The following is a 20,157-nucleotide window of genomic DNA, read 5'->3' as shown; positions in this document are numbered from 1 at the left end:
AACAACCTGTTTCTTTGGCAGGATTGACCAGTTTTTTGCACCTTAACTGAAAATTCAAATAGTGCCCTCCCATCCAGCAGGAAAAAAACCACACAAACTGACACACCACTTGACTAAACCAGAAACCATTTTTCACCACCTGCCTGTCTACTTTGGCATATGCAGGCGGAAGATGGCAGGTACTGGAATGATGAGCAGTTTGTCACACAGATTCTTTGTAATGCGCTTTTAATTTTCAGTTGAAACTCATGAATCCTGTTACAATTTTGTAGATCTGTTGGTTATTAATTGTGGGAGGGATTCACTGCTATTAAGAACTGCGGCTGCTGCTCCATTTTGGTTTCAACTCTGTGGTGGTGGCCTTTTCTTGAGCTCAGAGGATGAATGCAACCCTGATTCCAACATGCTGCATTCTCCTGGTGGGTTCAGAGCTGAAGCGGTTAGCAAATTCAGGGCCTGCATTGGCTCCAAAGGCATGGCTGGAGTTGCTAGATGAAGGCCATTCCCTCCCTTCCGCCATCCAGCCCTTTAGCCTGGCCAGCTGAAGCCTGTGCCCACGTATTGCTTTCTGCTGAGAGGGGTTTCCCACAGCCACATGTGGACAGGCTCAAGGACATTTGGCTCACAAATCTGGGTGGGAGAACTAGGGATTTGTGGTGGATTTCTTAAGATCATTGGTGGCCAGCAAGGGGTCTCTTTCACTAAGGGACTCCTTGCAGCTGCAGCAAATAAATAAACTTTCTACCACCAATAGCAGCTTTGTGTGCCTGTGTAGTGGCTCCCCCCCCCCCCCATCCTAGCCCAGGTGCCTTGGAATGAAGCTACATCTGGGGCATTAGGGCAAAAACTAAATGGAGGACACCAGCCCACAGCCACCACTTTGGACAGCTGCATGGCCACCCACTACTTTACAATGGTGTGTGTGAGAGAGGGGGGGGGGAGGAAGGAAGGAAGGAAGGAAGGGAGGGAGGAAGGAAGGAAGGAAGGAAGGAAGGAAGGAAGGAAGGAAGGAAGGACTCCTTAAAAGGTAAAGGTACCCCTGCCCGTACGGGCCAGTCTTGACAGACTCTAGGGTTGTGCGCCCATCTCACTCAAGAGGCCGGGGGCCAGCGCTGTCCGGAGACACTTCCGGGTCACATGGCCAGCATGACATTGCTGCTCTGGCGAGCCAGAGCCGCACACGGAAATGCCGTTTACCTTCCCGCTAGTAAGCGGTCCCTATTTATCTACTTGCACCCGGGAGTGCTTTCGAACTGCTAGGTTGGCAGGCACTGGGACCGAACAACGGGAGCGCACCCCGCCGCGGGGATTCGAACCGCCAACCTTTCGATCGGCAAGCCCTAGGCGCTGAGGCTTTTACCCACAGCGCCACCCGCGTCCCAAGGACTCCTTAAACATCTTTAAAATCACCAAAATTGATTTCCCCCCCATTCACTGCCTCTGATGATTTTTGAGGGTCAGATTGAGATCAGCATTATGTGTGAAGCAGCCCTTCTTGTACCTTGACCCCCAAGTAAACATTTCATGGGTTTTAGCTAGTTAGGCATTCTGGCAGTTTAATGCCTTTCTTCTCCCTTACATCTATTGCTTTCAAACCACTGGAAGGGACCACAAGGAACATTTAGTCCAACCCCCTGCAATGCAGGAAAATCTTTTTCCCAACGTGGGGCTCAAACTCACAACCTTAAGAGTCTCATGCTCTGCTGACTGAGCTATCCCAGCAGTCAAGTTATGTAAAATCACTTTAATTAACTGCATGGTTTTAGGGTCTATTTTAATTGACTGCAAGTCACTTTGAGGAAAAGTGGCTCATAAATGTATAACAATAGAAATACCAATAAATAATTCCATTCTTCAAGTGGGCAACTGAGGCTGAGACTTGCCGAAGGCTACCCACAGAATCTATGTTTGAAACACATTGGCTTTGAGCATCATCTAAGCACAAAACCTATTACAAGGGCTGACATTTGCTCACTCGTCTGGGATCATGTGTGACTCATGTGTGTGACACAAGGAGTTTGACAGCAGGGGAAGAGGGTGCCAAGAATACCTTTGCTTGCCAGAGAATTGTCACAAATTCACATATTTTAAGTTAGAACCAAGGCCATTATTCAGCTCATGCCTTAGAACGGATGGGGGAATTCTCCCTCCTCATTCCTAGCATTCTGTTCCTGTCCATCTTGCTTCTATTGACTAGTCTCTTTTGATATACTAGAACCCACTTCCAAAGGTTCCACCATACTCTTTTATGACTATTGTCCCCTTCACACGCAAACATGTGAATGGATTAATTTTTAACTTTGAGAAATCATGAGCATGCTGTTGCTTGCACCCCAATCTCTGAGCGGTACGAGACTCCAGCCGTTCCAGTTCTCAACCAGGGTTCTGTTTCCTTGGAATGAAGATCACTGGAGACTGTAATGTGGTTAGGATTTGTGCTTTGATTCACACATATATACAACACGAGCATAAAATGGAAAGGCTTACAGCATGAACTCTCCAACAGCTCTGGCTGCCCTGTTCGGTTTATAGGCATGTCCCCAAAACCATAATTTTGGATTCAGCACAGAGCAAAACAAGCCTCTGTGTATCTCTGCAGCTTCAACCCCAACTAAATGGAAGACTAGCTGTTGGCCTTTTGTTCTCCTAGGTGGTGTAGCCTTTAGCAGAGTAAAGGGGGAGCCTACCCCCTCCTGAAATAGCACCACCAACCAGTTGTTGCAGTGGTGACACACCTGTCCTTTCCCAGCTCTTAAGGCATGTAAATGGAGTGCATACAGGCCCATCCCAGGGACATAAACTTAATAAAGAGACTGGTTTGACCAGTTCAGCAGCCCCTTCTACCACAAACTGCAGATAACATCGCAGGCTTGATTGGCAGCCACTGACGTCAACCAAAGCAACCCCTCTGTCGTATAACAATAGTTATGGGCTGAAGATAAATTGATTAACCCAATTACATTACATTACACTTTGCATAATTTGCTCTTCTTAATGAGCATTGCAATTAGCATTATTTTAATATCCTGCTTTATTTACAAATTCAAAATAAACGAGTACCTCACAGGTTAAATGGAACTAAACTGGCAGGAAAGCTGGATATTATTTCATGGTTAACAACCCTAAACAGATTTCAAAAGAGTATGGCTTATATTAATAAATAAACCCCTGTCCTTCTTGGGCCCCAAATCATTCCACAATGCCACCTTATTAATCTATGTGACCTTGCTGGCTGGGAAGCAGCTACGTGTTTTGTTACTGATGGTAAACTAGATTCATCCATTGGTATAATGCTACATTAGAACACAGCAAACCAGATACCTAGAAATTTAAGAAGCAGACTCTACTGCATTGGTAACTTGTTTTTTCCAAACAAGAATACCTCTAAATATCATGCCAACGCAAGCCTTTCCAGTACAGTGGCCACCCCAGAAAGGTTGCCCACCTGAGCATCTCTGCACATAAGTAAACACCACTGAGGGGTTCTTTATTTAGGGCTACCTAAGGCTGAAGCAGGTTAATAATAATTTTTAAGAAGCCTTTCCACTTATAACTGTAATCCCCATTGCTTGCCATGGTGGAGGCTGCTGTGGGGATGGAAGACATTACCTCATTATCACATGTCACTCTGGTTCTTGGTAGTATATTAACAATTAAGTACTCCCTGTGTTTCAAGAATCACTCAAGAATCCTTCCAAGTTTCTTGTAAGGTGGATCAGGATTGTATCATCCCCATAGCAGTGTTCCATGGATTACTGCTTACCAGGAACGTGCTCTAACCATGCAAAATGCAACTGTCTGTAAAACATGGGGTAAGTTAATGGAGGGATCTTACCTGTGTTCTTGCCCAAAGCAGGGCCTCAGGCTTAGAGATGGCATTGGAAATCTAAATGCTATCTTCCATGCATCATAGTTCTCAAGATATACTGGGCAGCATTATGGCTCTGCTATTGCGCTGTTGCAGTGCTGGTAAATGTATTCCGTACCTCTCCAAGAAACACAGAATGAAGCACCCATACCCACAGTAGAGGAGCTACCAACAGTGACCCCTGCAGTAGCAACTGAGTCCCTGGTTCCCCTTTCTGTTAGTGTCCCATGACACTCATCTGTAGCAGCAATGAATTACCACCATGGACTCCTTATATGCTCACTCATTGTGACAAAGATGCAAACTTTTATTGAACAGCGCCAGGGATGGGGAGGGGGTTTTTGCGACATGCGTATGGGTTTGCCAAGTGGTTGCTCCAGTAGGGCTCTTCCGCCTTTGACAGCTGCATGGCCAACAGCAGGACAGCAGGGATCACATTGCCTGTGACTCCATCTCTGTTCTGCGTATCTCTTTGCCTGTTATAGAACTGCCTCTCATGGAACTTGCAAAGGTGCAGGAACCTGACTAGAACAAGGTGGTTGTCCACCGCACTGAGGAACAGCTGGGAGCACTCAGCACCCTGCTGCTAGGCCTGCTGTGAGGCCTCCCTTGTGGTCTACAAAGAACTGCAGACATGGAAGGTCTTGTTCTCTGCAGAGCACCATAGAAATGAATATGCAGCAGGTATTATCTGGTACTGGGCAGCATCGAAATCAGATTGACTATATTCTCTGCAGCCAAAGATGGAGAAGCTCTATACAGTCAGCAAAAACAAGACCTGGAGCTGACTGTGGCTCAGATCATCAGCTTCCTATAGCAAAATTCAAGCTTAAACTGAAGAAAGTAGGAAAAACCACTGGGCCGGTAAGATACAATCTAAGTCAAATCCCTTATGAATACGCAGTGGAAGTAAGGAACAGGTTTAAGGATTTAGATTTGGTGGACAGAGTGCCTGAAGAACTATAGATGGAGGCTCGTAACATTATACAGGAGGCAGCAACTAAAACCATCCCAATGAAAAAGAAATGCAAGAAAGCAAAGTGGCTGTCCAACGAGGCCTTACAAATAGCGGGGGAGAGAAGGCAAGCAAAATGCGAAAGAGATAGTGAAAGATACAGGAAATTGAATGCAGATATCCAAAAAATAGCAAGGAGAGACAAGAGGGCCTTCTTAAATGAGCAATGCAAAGAAATAGAGGAAAACAATAGAAAGGGAAAAACCAGAGATCTGTTCAAGAAAATTGGAGATATAAAAGGAACATTTCGTACAAAGATTACCATAATAAAGGACAAAAGTGGAAAGGACCTAACAGAAGCAGAAGACATCAAGAAGAGGTGGAAAGAATACACAGAGGAATTATACCAGAAAGATATGGATGTCTCGTACACCCCAGGCAGTGTGGTTGCTGACCTTGAGCCAGACATCCTGGAGAGTGAAGTCAAATGGGCCTTAGAAAGCACTGCTAATAACAAGGCCAGTGGAAGTGATGATATTCCAGCTGAACTATTTAAATTTTTAAAAGATGATGCTGTTAAGGTGCTACACTCAATATGCCAGCAAGTTTGGAAAACTCAGTGGCCAGAGGATTGGAGAAGATCAGTCTACATCCCAATCCCAAAGAAGGGCAGTGCCAAAGAATGCTCCAACTACTGCACAATTTCACTCATTTCACAAGCTAGCAAGGTTATGCTTAAAATTCTACAAGGCAGGCTTAAGCAGTATGTGAACCGAGAACTCCCAGAAGTGCAAGCTGGATTTCGAAGGGGCAGAGGAACCAGAGACCAAATTGCAAACATGCGCTGGATTATGGAGAAAGCTAGAGAGTTCCAGAAAGACATCTACTTCTGCTTCATTGACTATGCAAAAGCCTTAGATTGTGTCGACCACAGCAAACTATGGCAAGTTCTTAAAGAAATGGGAGTGCCTGATCACCTCATCTGTCTCTTGAGAAATCTCTATGTGGGACAAGAAGCTACAGTTAGAACTGGATATGGAACAACGGATTGGTTCCAAATTGGGAAAGGAGTACGACAAGGCTGTATATTGTCTCCCTGCTTATTTAACTTATATGCAGAATTCATCGTGCGAAAGGCTGGGCTGGATGAATCCCAAGCCGGAATTAAGATCGCTGGAAGAAATATCAACAACCTCAGATATACAGATGACACAACCTTAATGGCAGAAAGTGAGGAGGAATTAAAGAACCTTTTAATGAGGGTGAAAGAGGAGAGTGCAAAATATGGTCTGAAGCTCAACATCAAAAAAACTAAGATCAAGGCCACTGGGCCCATCACCTCCTGGCAAATAGAAGGGGAAGAAATGGAGGCAGTGAGAGATTTTACTTTCTTGGGCTCCATGATCACTGCAGATGGTGACAGCAGTCACGAAATTAAAAGACGCCTGCTCCTTGGGAGAAAGGCGATGGCAAACCTAGACAGCATCTTAAAAAGCAGAGACATTACCTTGCCAACAAAGGTCCGTATAGTTAAAGCCATGGTTTTCCCAGTAGTGATGTATGGAAGTGAGAGCTGGACCACAAAGAAGGCTGATCGCCAAAGAATTGATGCTTTTGAATTATGGTGCTGGAGGAGACTCTTAAGAGTCCCATAGACTGCAAGAAGATCAAACCTCTCCATTCTGAAGGAAATCAGCACTGAGTGCTCACTGGAAGGACAGATCCTGAAGCTGAGGCTCCAATACTTTGGCCACCTCATGAGAAGAGACGACTCCCTGGAAAAGACCCTGATGTTGGGAAAGATGGAGGGCACAAGAAGAAGGGGACGACAGAGGACAAGATGGTTGGACAGTGTTCTCGAAGCTACAATCATGAGTCTGACCAAACTGCGGGAGGCAGTGGAAGACAGGAGTGCCTGGTCCATGGGGTCACGAAGAGTCAGACACGACTAAACGACTAAACAACATTACGTGGTGAAGGAAAAATGAGCTGAGCAATTTGGGCCATTCCCTCCCCACAGGTGCCGTAGTCCCTCCCTCCCTCCTCTTGGTCCGTGCTCTGCATTCTGTGTGGACTCCAAAGGCCAAGGTAACGAATTAGGATCTGACGGAGAGGGAGCTGGCAGGCTGAATGGGTGGGAGCGGAAATGTTGCTTCATTTTGAGAAGCAGCAGAACTCAGGGTGCCGAAGAAGCACCCTATACTGTACAGGGAATATTTAAAAAGGACTGGCATCTTCTTTTGGTATTTGGAATACTAGGCTCATAGGGGGAAATCTGAAAGACATGAGCAAACCAGTGATGTAACCATTAGCAGCCAATATTTCCCTCTCTTCCAGATTTCCTTCTGGGACTTGCTTCTCAAGGAACAGGGAAATCGACAGTCAGGAAGGAAAACTGACATCAAAGGGAGCGGGAAAGGGCAACATCAACTCAGAGGGTTCTCATTCAGTGGGTGCTGCCATCTGCATCTGGTAATCTTCAGACAAGACCACGACTCGAGGGGCCTTCGGCTAATAACGATAATTCTCCTCTAGCTCACAGCCTCTTCCTCTTCCTCCCATCACCGCAAGGTCTGCATCAAACTGGCATTTGCAGTGGCTGACACAAGCTGCCTGTGTTTTCTTATTTTTGTTATTTTTGAGAGGATATTTTAGCGCTGAACGCATTCCCTCCTGTTGCCATGGTAGCCGTGACAGGGGTTATATACCGTGAGAAAAATACCAAAATTAATGAGTGAGTGAAAGTGCAGCAGAGAGAAAAACAAGGTTAAAGAAAGAGTTAAAACAGTAATAAAAACAACCTCTTGATAATTTGGCAGCATGTATCCTACAGGCAAGAGGAAAGAGAGAGAGAGAGAAAGCTTTCCAGGGAAGAGCATACATCATGGCCTCCATGAAAAGCCCAGTGCGACAGGAATCACACCTACACAAGTACACCTTCCTGGTGCCACTCCAATATGTGAGTGATGCTGCAAAAAACAGAAACAAACAAACAAAAAACCCACCACCCCAAATCAATGCCAAACCTTCTCTCCTGACAACCCCAGCCCAAGGTTTCACAGTGTCTGGCACCCTTCTGACTAGAACCTGGACTCAGGATGATGCCACACCCCAAATCCATGTGAATATCATACAAGAATATCAGCACATGCATTCTATCTGAGGACCCCAAACTGGCACACTTCCTGCCTATACTTGCCGATCAGCATGACAACTCTGAGTTTGTCATCACAATCAACACCCAGGAATTAGCACTGTGTCTTTGAACCACCACCACCACATTGTCTATTTCATGTCTATTCCCCACCCCCCTTAGTGTGAGCTGGTGCCCCCTCCCCAAACAGTGGTTCCTTTCTGCCCACCCATTTGGTACTGCAAATTCTTAAAAGCAGCCCAGGCGGTCCTCATATCAGCAGAACATCTTCCCAAGTGTGCCCTAGATACTATTAGAACCTGGCTTGAAAAATCAACATTGCGCTCAGATCTAGCATGGTGCCCAGGCTGCCACACAGAGACACCCATCTTTGTTTCGCCTTGTATTTGTTTGCAGGAGCAATACTGTATGGGGGAAGAGGGGGAAAGCCTAGAGTCTTTCATGTTGCTCATTTCCTCATGTTTGTTTTTCAGTGCCTTTTGTTTTTAATTGTAGGAAGGAGAGAATTGTCAGAACATCTGTGCTATTAGCATTAGCTGCCCGAATCCTCTCCCTCCCCCCTCCTGTGAAGCCCAGAGCTGACGAGAGAACAGAGGAGCCTTTGAAACGGCTCACAGCAACCAGCAGCCAGGTTTGCAGCATTTGTGTTGGGGGAGAGTATTTATTCTCATGTAAGGTTCATTTGCTCTCCTGTATTTCCCCTCTTCTGGAGATTTATCTGGCTACTCTCCCGTCACAGACTTTGTTTTCCTGACAAGGCCCCGTGGCACCACACTGCAGCTGTCTCTGTGCAATGTGCCACAGCAAGGTAGGGCTGATGGACTCTTCTGCGCCATGCTGGGCTCCCCGGTGTCCTCCGGAAGGGGCAGCATCAAAACCTGCGGGTGGCTGAGGGAGAGAAGCCAGTGCTGAGAGCCGCTCTTCTTCTGAGGATCACCCACGCTTTCACGAAGATTCGCTTCCTCCCCTTGAACACAGTAGGAACCAGGCTGAAGGACATGGGCAGGGCCTTTCAATCACAAGCAGCTGTACCCACAAGGCGCAGGTAAGGAGCTGCCTCAGGTGGCAAATGCAGAGGATCATGCCACTCAAGGACTGCGGTGCAAGATAAACAAATGCAGCCCTCTGAACACCACCCACCAGGAAATTAATGGGAGTTAATTAATGGGAGAGATTTCGAAGGAGGGACATTCAAGTGACAACCTCCCTGACCCTTGTGTGAGTTAAGAGGAGGGACGTTGCTACTTCAATTTCTCTCCTCATAAATCTGTCTTAGGGTAACATTCAGTTCTCTTTTAAGAACTGGAAACACCTGAAGGAACAGGAACAGGAAGTGTACTGTACTTCTGGGAAGACCATGTAGCTGAACATGATCTCAACCCATCAACATCCTTGATGCTCCAGCAAGCTCTTGAAAGCAGACAGAAAATAAAAGGAAAAAGGTAACTTTTTAATACCAGCTTCATGCTTCCTAGTCTTAACACCCAACTAGAATAACCCTTCCCCAGTCTCTAACGCAGGTGCGGCCTCACACCAGTTACCTGGGTATCTTATGCAAACAAAGCCTTGCAGGCCTACCTACAAAGTAAACAGAGCAAAGTCCGTTGAGACTGGGCTGGGCAATAGGCACATTACCTTAGCCAGATTTGTAGCTACAATGGGAACATGCAAACGCCATCCTAATTGGGGTCAGAGTTCACTACTGGGTGAAGATCAAACTTAAAAGCTAGAAGTGGCCAGTTCCACTGCAGTGCGTTGCTTTTCCAAACATCAGCATCGAGTGATGTACTAGGGAAAAGCAAACTTCAAGCCTTGGATATGATTTAATTTAAGATGAAATGAAACAAAAGTGGGGGGGGGGGGTAAACATAGCTCCAGAGCAGTGGGCAGTAGCAGAAAAGCCTGGAGCAAGCAAGGAGTGGAGGATTAGCCTGGAGAGATGAGTAGGAGCAAAGAGGAGCAGCAGGAATCCTTAAGAGACTCTCCTTTTTTTGGGGGGGGGGAGTCTTTTGATAAGAAATTCACATTCCTCACAAGACCCCTCTGTCCCAGGAAGATGCAGAGATACTCTCTCTTTCTCTTTTTTACACACACACACAGCCCAAGGACTCAAATTCACATAAAGCCCGTCATTCCATTGAAAGACAAAGCAGCCTCTAGATGGTGCAGTGGGTTATGGAAGGCGAATGGAGCATGTATGGGAAGAAGGAACGCGGGGGCTGCGCTGCGCAACAGGTTCATAGAGCTGAGCAGCATGTAAAAAATCTGGAGCTGCAGGAAAGAAGCAACACGTGTTTTTAACAGGTTGGCTCTGCCCATAATCTACTCCTAACGATGCTAGAGAGTACCCCGTGCGGACTAGGGAGCTCGCCAGCAGGGCAGCCCGGCAGCCCCCCACCCCGGCAGGGCTCCGCAGGGCGCCTGCTGAGTTGCCTGACGTGGCCGGCCTGCAGGGGCCCAAGAGCCAGCAATCTCTGGAGCCTGGCAGCTTGGCACCGGGAGCGCCAGGCTGAATGTTAACGAGCGCTGAGTCCTTGGCAAAGGACCAGAATCCAGCTTGGAAATCCGGACCACTGGCAGAGCAGGGCCCGCGCCGCTTAAAGGGGCAGAGGAGCCGGCGCTCGGCAGCCGCTTCCCGGCGTGTGAGTCCCCGCCGTTTTCTCGGCCGCCCTGGATGCCGGGGCAGCTGGCAACCATCTTGGCCTCGCCAGCCCGGAGTTCTCCCTGGAAGCCCCAAAGGGCCCGCGGGAGGGTCGCCGCCTGCTCGGAAGCGGCTCTCCGGAGACGGATCCCGAGGGCAGCTCCGCCGCGCGATCCCCGAGGGGCAGCGGCATGGCCCTGGCCAGCCCCCTCGGGGTTGCTGCAGTGGCGGCGAGGGGGAAGGGCGGGCGGCTGGGCAGGTGCGCAGTCCCAGCTCTCTCCCTCCTCCCCCGGCAGGTGCAGCCGGCGACGCGCGGGTGACTCACCGGAACCGGCCGCGAGGACAGCGGGGGAGGAGGAGGAGGAGGAGGAGGGGAGGGCGGCAGGGCTGGCGGGGGCAAGGTCAGCGGGAGTCACGCGGGGAGAGCGAACGGCGGGCGGGCGGGCGGCGCGGCGCTCCAAGCGGCTCCGGCCAGCAGGGCAGGCAGGCAGGCAGGCCTCGTCGGCGCCTCGTGGGGAGCAGGCCTCGCGCGCCCCTAGTGGCCGTGGCCGCCGCCGCCGCCGCGAGTGGGACGCCTCCTGCTGCCGGGCGCCAGCGCGCGACCTCGCGGCTGCAGCGACGGGCTGCAAATCCACGGGGCGGGCGGGCATCTCGCCGCGAATTCCCCGGGCAGCGCGGGGCTGCCCATCGCTTCCCCCCCAAGCAGGCAAGTCAGTGGCCGAGGAGCCGGGCGGCGGCGCGCGGGTCGCGATGATGCTCCCGAAGGCGCTCGGGGAGGAGGGCTTGTCCCCTTCCTGGGAGGCGAGCGAGCGCGCGGCTGGGCTAAGGCACGCGAGGCTGGCTGGGTCGCTGGCGCTGCGGCCACCTCCGCGCCGAGCTTGGCTTGGGCACCGGCTCTGCCAAGGCGCCGGAGCTCCGCCTCCCTCTCCCCGGGCAGCGAGGACGACGACGGCGAGGAGGAGGAGGCCAGCCGGGAGGGAGCGAGCGCGGAGAGGGAGGCGGCGGCGGCGCGCGCGCGCGAGAGGAGCGGTGGGGGGGGGGGCGATGCAATCCCTGGGCTGCGCTTCCCCTGCACTTCCTCCTCACACACACCGAGAGAGCAGCTCCGGCTCGGACACAGCCCGGCTCGGCGCGCGCCCCGGCAGCAGCGGCTGCTTGGCTGGGCTCGTGGCGCGGGCGAGCGGGCAGGAGGGAGGGCTTCCTTCGGGTGGAAGGGACTGAACGGAGCGGATTTGGAGCGGAGCGCGACGGCGCGGGGGGCTCGGAGAGCCCGGCTGCTGGCGGATTTGCTGCGGAGAGCAGCGGGCAGGCGGCGGGAGGCGAAGATGCCCGGCGAGGAGCGGCGAGCGAGGAGGAAGCCCCGGGCGCCGCGAAGTAAGGAAGCGCGGAGGACGGGCGGGCAGCCGGGAAGCGGCCAGGGCGGACCCCGCGGCGGAGGACCGCGCTCGGCTCGCGGCTGTGTCGGAATGCGGGCGCCGGGCTGGAGGGAAGCGAGCGAGGCAGGCGCCCGCTCGAGGCTGCGGGTGGCGGGAGCAGAGGCGGGCGAGCAGCCGCGCAGCTCCCCGAAGACGGACGGGCGAGGGGTGGGTGGAGGGGCGAGGATGGGGATACTTGGTAGGCAGCTTGTGGGGGTCAAGTTTTTGCTCCAGCCGGCAGGCGACTCGCCTGCGGTCCTGCGCCGGGTCCTTCTCCCTCTCGCCGCATCCAGCTGCTTCGCCCCCCCCCCCGCGAGCTGCGGCGCCTCCGTTGCTGCTCTCCCTCCCGGAGCCAATTCGATTCATTCTCTCCCCCCCCGCGCCCCTCCTTTTCGGCACCCTATTTTTTCACGGATCGGGGTCTCAATGAATCTTTTCCAATCTGCGGAGACGGGAGCGCCCCCGAAATCGGAAGCAGTTCCCGGGGGGGGCAGCGAGGGCTCGGTGCACATTGCTACCCCCTCCCGTGACAGGCGAGAAGCAGCTGGGGGGGGGGGACGACAGGGAGGCGTTTGTGGGCGACGCCTCGCTTCTCCCCGATGGCTGCACCCCGATGCGCTGTGTGCGCCCCCTCCCGGATCAGAAAGGGGGGCAAGTAGTCGGGCTCCTGCCAGGACCCAAGCACCCTCGCCTCCTGCCACTTGTTGGGTGTTGGGGGGGGGGGGAGAACTCCGTTTCGCTCGTGTGCCCCCCCCCCCCCGCCCCGACGCCTGCCCCTGCCCCGGAATGCCCTGCCTGTGTGCGGGCTCCAGGGACGTGGCATCCCTGCAAGCGCCTTTTCGGACTGCGCGTGTTTTGCTGGTGCGGCGGGGGGGGGGGGGGGGCGCGGGCGGGCGGCGGGCGAGGCTGGCAGCTGCCCTGGCTGGCGCTCGTGCCTCGCTCCTGCGCGCGGATGGCCGAGGCGGCAAGCGCGCCTCCTCTTCCCCGGGTGAAAAGTGCGTTGCATTCTCGCCCTTGCCAGGTTCTCCCCCGCGCGCTCTGTCCGGGGCATTGCTGCTCCGGGTCTGGGGTCTGGAGGAGCGCCTGCACGGGAAAGGGTGCTGCCGCGCAGCGGGTTCGGGTGTAGATGCGCCTCCTTCGGAGAGAGACCCCGAGGAGTGCCTGGGGAAGGAGCAGAAGGCAGCCCAAGGGAATAAGGAGCAGAAGGCAGCCCAAGGGAAGGCTGGGGAATACGCACGAAAGAGGAGGGAGGCGAGTGGGTGCGTGTGCATGCAAGAGCGGACAGGTCTGATGTGAACTTCAGGTGTTGAGCATGTAAAGGAAGTGGGCACGCATGGCTGGTGGGGACCCGGGTTTCAGCGCTGGCGTGCGCTTTTGGTGAGAACTCGCGTCCGTAGCATGTCGTCGGTGAATTGGGGTGTGTGTGTGTGTGTGCAGATGAAGTATGATGGGTGGAAGAGGGGGAGACGTGGAAGGTGCACAGAAAAGAGGCGCCCCTGGGTATCCCGGGGGGTGAGGCAGGCTGGAAGGATGTGGCGGTGGCGGTGCATGTACCTTCCTATGGAGGAGGGGCATGTGATGCGTGTGTATCCTATGAGGATGTTCCTAGGAGTGAGGGATGTGTTAGGTGCGCCCTGCGAGAGGGGCTGTATGGATTTGATTGTGCAAAAAGCCATTTACTGTATTGTTGCCGGATTACTTGTTGCCATTCGCTCTTAACCCGACCTCTTTGAGGGGCTGGAAGGGTGGGGTGAGGCGGAGTCCCCTTTACAGCTAGTTATATGCAGCCTTGTATGCAGATGCTAACTATGAATCATCCTCTATTTTCCTCTTCCCGTTTGTGGTTACTGTAAATTTCTAGTCCAGCATCTGGGGACCTCTCATTTTCCCAGCGCTAGTACTGAATGTTTCTTATGTGTTACCCAACCAATGATTATTTCTTATATTAAAAAAAACTGCAGCAACATCCAAGCAATCTTTCCAACACAATATTTGAGACCAGAGAATAAGTTTGTGCCTTTTATCTGTCATCCTTACGTGAATTAGGTAGCTGCTGTTTTAAGGGTTTTGTATTGTTGTGCACAGCACAATCTGATTTCGACCCCAAGCCCTAATTCTGATTTGTGTTTCCTGGTGTTCCTGAGTGTGTGTTCTGCTGGCCGGAGAGCTTTTATTCTGGGATGTTTCCTGTGCACAGTGCTTTCAGTGTATGGCTTTCATCCTATAGCATCTTCTAGTAAGGTAGAGGGGTTTGATATTTTGATAGGGAAGTTATGAGTTAACTGCCATTGCCAGCTTGCTGGTGACCCGAAGGGGTTCTAGGACTCGACTTCTAAAGAAATCTTTATTGCTTTCTGAGTTGCCTTAAGGCAGATCTGTTATCTATGTGTTTCCCAGAATCAAATGCTACAAAAGACCACCACCACTGTATCCCTATAGGCAGAACGTGCTTCCAAATAGGAGCCAGGAGGCCTAAGCCCTGCTGAATAGTTTTGTATATGCTAATGTGTTTACACCTAAATGAGTTGGAGAATGGTCTTGCTAAGAGTTGTAAGAGGAAGGGAAAATTGGTCTAACAAAGCCAGGTGTAGATAACAGGTGCTTTCATTGGGGATTTGAAAGCATCTCAGCCAGCATAGGCCTTTGGCCAAAAGTCTGGGTTGCAACAAATCAGTGGAACCTACAGGGCAAAAGACTAGGTCATGGATCATGGGCCAAAGCCATACTCCTCAGCCCCAGCCAACATGGCCATGCTTAGGGATGGGAGTGGGCTTCCAGAATACCTGGCGTTGGTGGCCAACACCCTGTTGGCGGCCTCTGGACTCAGAGCTGGATTAAGACATGCTGAGGCCCTAAGCTATGGCAGCTTCAAGAGGCCCCTGAGCGTTACCCAGGCTGTATTATTCTAACAAGAAGGACAATGAAAATAGAAATAATGAACTATTGTATTTGTATACATGCCGATGCATAGGCTAGGATGCAACTAAAAACTTAACAATCTTGCACGTCTTGCAATCAGCCTGCTTGCTTATGAAAATACCATATGATTTCCTAGCATATATTAAAAGAATATTCTTGTTATTTCTGAATAGATATATAAACACAACATGACAAATTATTGTGTAGCCGTTGAGTATATTTCATCATATCAGAATGAGTTTGTTTTCCTATTTCCTTCATTAACCAATTATGCAAAACTCCAAATTTAGGTTAGTTTAGTTTGTTTGTTTTTTACTTAGAGGCCTCTCATAATCTGAGGCCCCAAGCTGCAGTTTATTTTGCTTGTGCACAAATCCAGCACTGACTAGACTAGGCAAGCAGCTCGACAAGGTTAAAGCTCTGACCCTGACTCTGGCCTAGAAGCGTTGCAGAAGGAGCCTAACGAAGTGGTGGAGCTGGATTTGTTAGGCAAGAGCATGAGCTGTGGCTTGTTCTGTTTTTTCTTCTTCTCCTGGATGAACTGTGGCTTCTCTAAGATCACACAAATATCATAAGAAATGCACTATTGTGAGACGACGAATAGTCGATGTGTTGAAGGTTGGCATTGAGCTGGTGTGTGTTGAGCATCATTCTGCAGGAATGCTGCGAAGGCTTAAGCTCATAATGCACATGCGTGCTCATATTGTACGGGGACATGGATAGAGAGGAATGTATGGATGTGCTTGTTTCTACTGGGCATGCACATGTATGAAGTAATCAACAATGAATTTCTCAAGGGCAAATGCGGTGCAGAATCCGTGGGCAAGAGGCTGTGGCAACTCACACTGCAGCCTTGACCATTCGTTAGCCAGGTGTGGCTCAACATATGGTGCTTGAGGTGGAAATGCAAAATGGTGACTTTATTTTAGTAATTAAGCGTGGTTACAATCCACTGGCAAGTTCCTTCGGGAACTTCTCAATGCCCAGAGTCAGCTATCTTCCTTTGCCTGCATCTGGTCAGATTGCGCAGGTAATTACGTTAGGAAATGCAATTATTTCATTTTTATCCCATGAAGTCCTAATGCGATGGACTTTAAGGAAGGCTTGGCTATCCTATTTCCACATTTCTGCTGTTGCTAGGCTCTGAATTGAATTGGCAGTAGTATGAGTTCCTTTTTCTGCTCCCTATTGCAGGCCTACCATGTTGGCTGCATCATTAGATGACTGAAATGCAGTTCAGGAATTGCTCGGCTGTCTGCTTTCTTGGGTTTTGTTAAATGTTTAGAAGCGGAGCTCTTCGTTTTAACAGGGTTCCTTCCATTGCATTGGCCTATACTGGGTACTAAGTACAAAGTATTTCTGGGTGATACGTGTCGCAAAACGTTGCCCTGTATTGTAGCATGCCTCCTTCCACTTTATCCTCTCGCAAATCCCTCCCACGTTTTGGCTTTCTCTCATTTCCTCGCCCGCACCACTGCCCCCTCCCTTTTTACTGCCCATCATAATCTCTATAGTTTACAGACAACCACCCCATCCTACCTGAGGGGCAGAGTCCATACCTTTCACTACCAGGTGGATTGAAATCAAACATCCGCAGCAATAAAGGTCTAATAGTAGGGCCTGCTTCAAAGTTTATCCTGGGCGGGGAGGGGGGCAAGGTTGGCTTCCATATAAAGGAGGTCCAGTTCCATTGCAGCTACAACGCCCACCCCCTCCCAATATGCAGGGCTATCTCTGCGCTGTATTTATTTTGACTGTTGTTTCTAAGGGCATTTGCTTTGCTCTATTCTGGTTTCTCTTCTGCTTTTTTAATTGGTTTTGTGTATTTTCGTGATTCTTTTTTTAAAAAAGAAATGCTTTGTTGAATTCAATTCTTCCCCAAATGTATGTATACCAACTAGATGCCATAATAGCATTTTAAAAAATTGCCTAGTGCCTTATTTCTGGAAAATTCTGAACAGTTCTTCAGAAACATGCATAGGACCAGACTGTAAGCCCTACTTTGTTCAGTGGGACTTCTTTCCAAATAGTTGTCCATAAAACCACAGCCTTAATCTCCACATACATGATCTTGCTTAGTATCTTTACATATGTAAGACCCTAATGAAGTTATAACTAAGTGAAATTAGGATTATATCCAAGTAGATAAAAGCCAAGCAGAAAACACTTAGAATACTCCAATACAAAAGACACGTGGACTGACCTCCAAAGGTTTCCTATTGCTCCTAGATCAGCGGTAGGCAACCTAAGGCCCGGGGGCCAGATGTGGCCCAATTGCCTTCGCAATCTGGCCCATGGATGGTCTGGGAATCAGCTTGTTTTTACATGAGTAGAATGTGTCCTTTTATTTAAAATGCATCTCTGGGTTATTTGTGGGGCAAAGGAATTTGTTCATTATTATTTTTTCCAAAATGTAGTCTAGCCCACCACATAGTCTGAGGGACGGTGGACCGGCCTACGGCTGAAGAAGGTTGCTGACCCATTTCCTAGATTGTCCAAAAGCCCCGTGCAGTTGCAACTCAGTACAGACCCAGTTCACACGGTATGCTAAGCCAATCGATGTGGGTTCCTTCCTACAGGGGAGATTGCTGCTGCTTTGCTGCTCCTCGGTGCCTGTTGCTGCGCCACTGTGAGCTAAGCCATGGTTGGGCTTAGTGTGTCATTGGAACCTGGGCTCATAGTTTCCCTTGTTTGTTGTTGTTGTTGTTGTTTAGTCGCGTCCGACTCTTCGTGACCCCATCGACCAGAGCACGCCAGGCACCTCTGTCCTCCACTACCTCCCGCAGTTTGGTCAAACTCATGCTGGTAACCTCAAACACTATCCAACCATCTCGTCCTCTGTCGCCCCCTTCTCCTTGTGCCCTCCATCTTTCCCAGCATCAGTGTCTTCTCCAGGGAGTCTTCTCTTCTCATGAGGTGGCCAAAGTACTGGAGCTTCAGCTTCACGATCTGTCCTTCCAGTGAGCACTCAGGGCTAATTTCCTTAAGAATGGATGCGTTTGATCTTCTTGCAGTCCATGGGACTCTCAAGAGTCTTCTCCAGCACCATAATTCAAAAGCATCAATTCTTCGGCGATCAGCCTTCTTTATGGTCCAGCTCTCACTTCCATACATCACTACTGGGAAAACCATGGGTTTAACTATACGGACCCTTGTTGGCAAGGTGACGTCTCTACTTCTCAAGATGCTGTCTAGGCCTGTCATTGCCCTTCTCCCAAGAAGTTTCCCGTACTCCAGACAAATGATGAGCTATAGCCACGGTTTGTTTTATGGCTTACTTCTCGTGGGGTTTTTTGTAGGAGACATATCATGAACCTAGGTACGGATGATATGCTAAACCAAACCATTGCTTAGCTCTCAGTGATGCAGCAGGAGGACCCGAGGAAGAGCAAAGCAGCTGTGGTCTCTCTGGGAGTGCACATGCTTTTGCATTTATGCTAAGTCAGGGTTTTGGTTACCATGATGTGTGAACTGGTGGAAAGCAAAAGCTTGTGTATTTTGATTAGGAATCATGAATATTTTTTGACCTGTGCATTTATAATCCCCATTTGCAGCATACTTTTAGCAATGCTGTGAATCTTATTATACTGTTTTATTAGCTGCTGCTGCTACGAAACATTTTGTGCTACTTTTTATTGTTTATTGCTGGTTTGTCGTTACATTTTAATGCTGGATTGTTGTAAGCCACCCAGGTAACATTGCTACCGGGTAGCACATAAGCACTGCAAACAATTAAACAATTAAATATTCACAGTTTGAGAGCTCAACACATGGCAGAGGCCAGGTAGTTAGGTGGAAGGAATAAAACAAGGACATAAGATTATCAATATGTGTTTCGTGCAGTGATGGGCCCTCTAGATATTTTTGAACTACAATTTCCATTTCCATGACCATTGGCTATGCTGGCCTGGGGCTGATGGGAGTTGGAGTCCAACATTTGAAGGGCCCTAGTTTAGTGGATGATGCAGGTGGGATATAGGATGGCATTTCTGGGATCTTTTCAGGGCACAGTAGGTAGCTGAGGAGAAGGGAATTAAAAGCCAAGAGAGGAGTATTGGGGTCTGCTTTGGTGCAGAGCAAGCAATGGCACATTTTGCCTTCAGCTCACCTTTAGCTCCTTGTTGTTGTATGAGTGTGTGTATGCCTGATGCTTGGTCAACTTCCCTGATACAGAACAGGAAAAAGGATTGGGCTGAGAAAGTGCTGGGTCACGCAGGGTTAGCAAGGAAAGGAGTCAAGGAAATGGGCAGGAATAGGGAGGCAGCTAACCAGGAGAAAGTAAACGGAGCAGGCAAAAGGGACTAGGAGGAAGGACTAGAGAAGAAGAGTTTGGATTTGATATCCTGCTTTATCACTACCCTAAGGAGTCTCAAAGCAGCTAACATTCTCCTTTCCCTTCCTCCCCCACAACAAACACTCTGTGAGGTAAGTGGGGCTGAGAGTGTGACTAGCCTAAGGTCACCCAGCAGCTGCATGTGGAAGAGCAGGGAAGCGAACCCGGTTCACCAGATTATGAGTCTACCGCTCTTAACCACTACACCATGCTGGCTCTCATCTGGGGGGCAGGAGGGACCGAGCAAGGGAAGGAGGCCCCTGAACTGAGAAGCGTTCCCCACCTCTCAAGTCTAGCAGGCAGCCTTATCCACGCAGCATTTTCTGCCCCTTCCTGGTTCTACCCTGGTATCATGCCATCCAAAAGCTCTTGTCAAATCCAGCGAGGCAGGGAAGTGGGGCTGAGCAGCTGGATCTCGCTCAGACCTGGACGGGAACAATCTGTCTTTGCTGGCTGTTGCTAGGCAACAACTCCCACTGAGGTCCTTTCAAATGTAAAAAGAAATCACAAGTAGCTCTCAGTTTGCCTATTATTATTATTATTATTATTATTATTATTATTATTATTATTATCATCTGTAAGTTTGCATCCACAGATCAAACCAATTACTAGCTGCTTCCCATTTGGGGTATCTTGGGTAGTTCCAAGACAGCAACGAGTACAAATTCTAACTAAAGTCTCATGATAAAGACCCAGAGCACTTATGACTGCTAAGAAGGGCTTAATTAGCAGTGATGCCTTATCCAAGGCATTTTGGTGTCTGATGTGGAAAACCTAAATGGCTAGTTATTTATTTTATTAAATGTATATCATGCCCTTCTACCCAAAGAAGCCCTATTCTCTCCCAAATGGACACAATTCACCAGGAAATT

The 20,157-nt window shown here is 49.8% G+C and overlaps 1 protein-coding gene across 6 annotated transcripts in view; it reads left to right on the top strand.

The window, feature by feature from the left end:
- The first annotated feature begins 10,143 nt into the window (after positions 1–10,143).
- The window catches only part of PCDH1 (protocadherin 1), a 79,308-nt gene continuing 69,294 nt past the window's right edge, over positions 10,144–20,157 (top strand). For 2 of the 6 annotated variants that reach the window (XR_013394062.1, XM_028738155.2), the window contains exon 1: positions 11,577–11,992. Coding sequence is in view for 2 of the 6 variants with exons in the window: in XM_028738155.2 (XP_028593988.1) it covers positions 11,944–11,992 (49 nt within the window). In the remaining 4 variants the exon portion in view is untranslated. Of the gene's footprint in view, positions 10,282–10,484; positions 10,620–11,194; positions 11,325–11,576; positions 11,993–20,157 lie in introns of those variants that run through there. The other 4 variants (XM_028738156.2, XM_077933461.1, XM_077933460.1 and 1 more) reach the window with 4 other exon arrangements.

The sequence above is a fragment of the Podarcis muralis genome, chromosome 8, assembly GCF_964188315.1.
Source record: "Podarcis muralis chromosome 8, rPodMur119.hap1.1, whole genome shotgun sequence".
Classification (NCBI taxonomy): domain Eukaryota; kingdom Metazoa; phylum Chordata; class Lepidosauria; order Squamata; family Lacertidae; genus Podarcis; species Podarcis muralis.
Note: the sequence above shows the minus strand (reverse complement) of the source record. Positions and strands in the feature narration are given on the sequence as shown.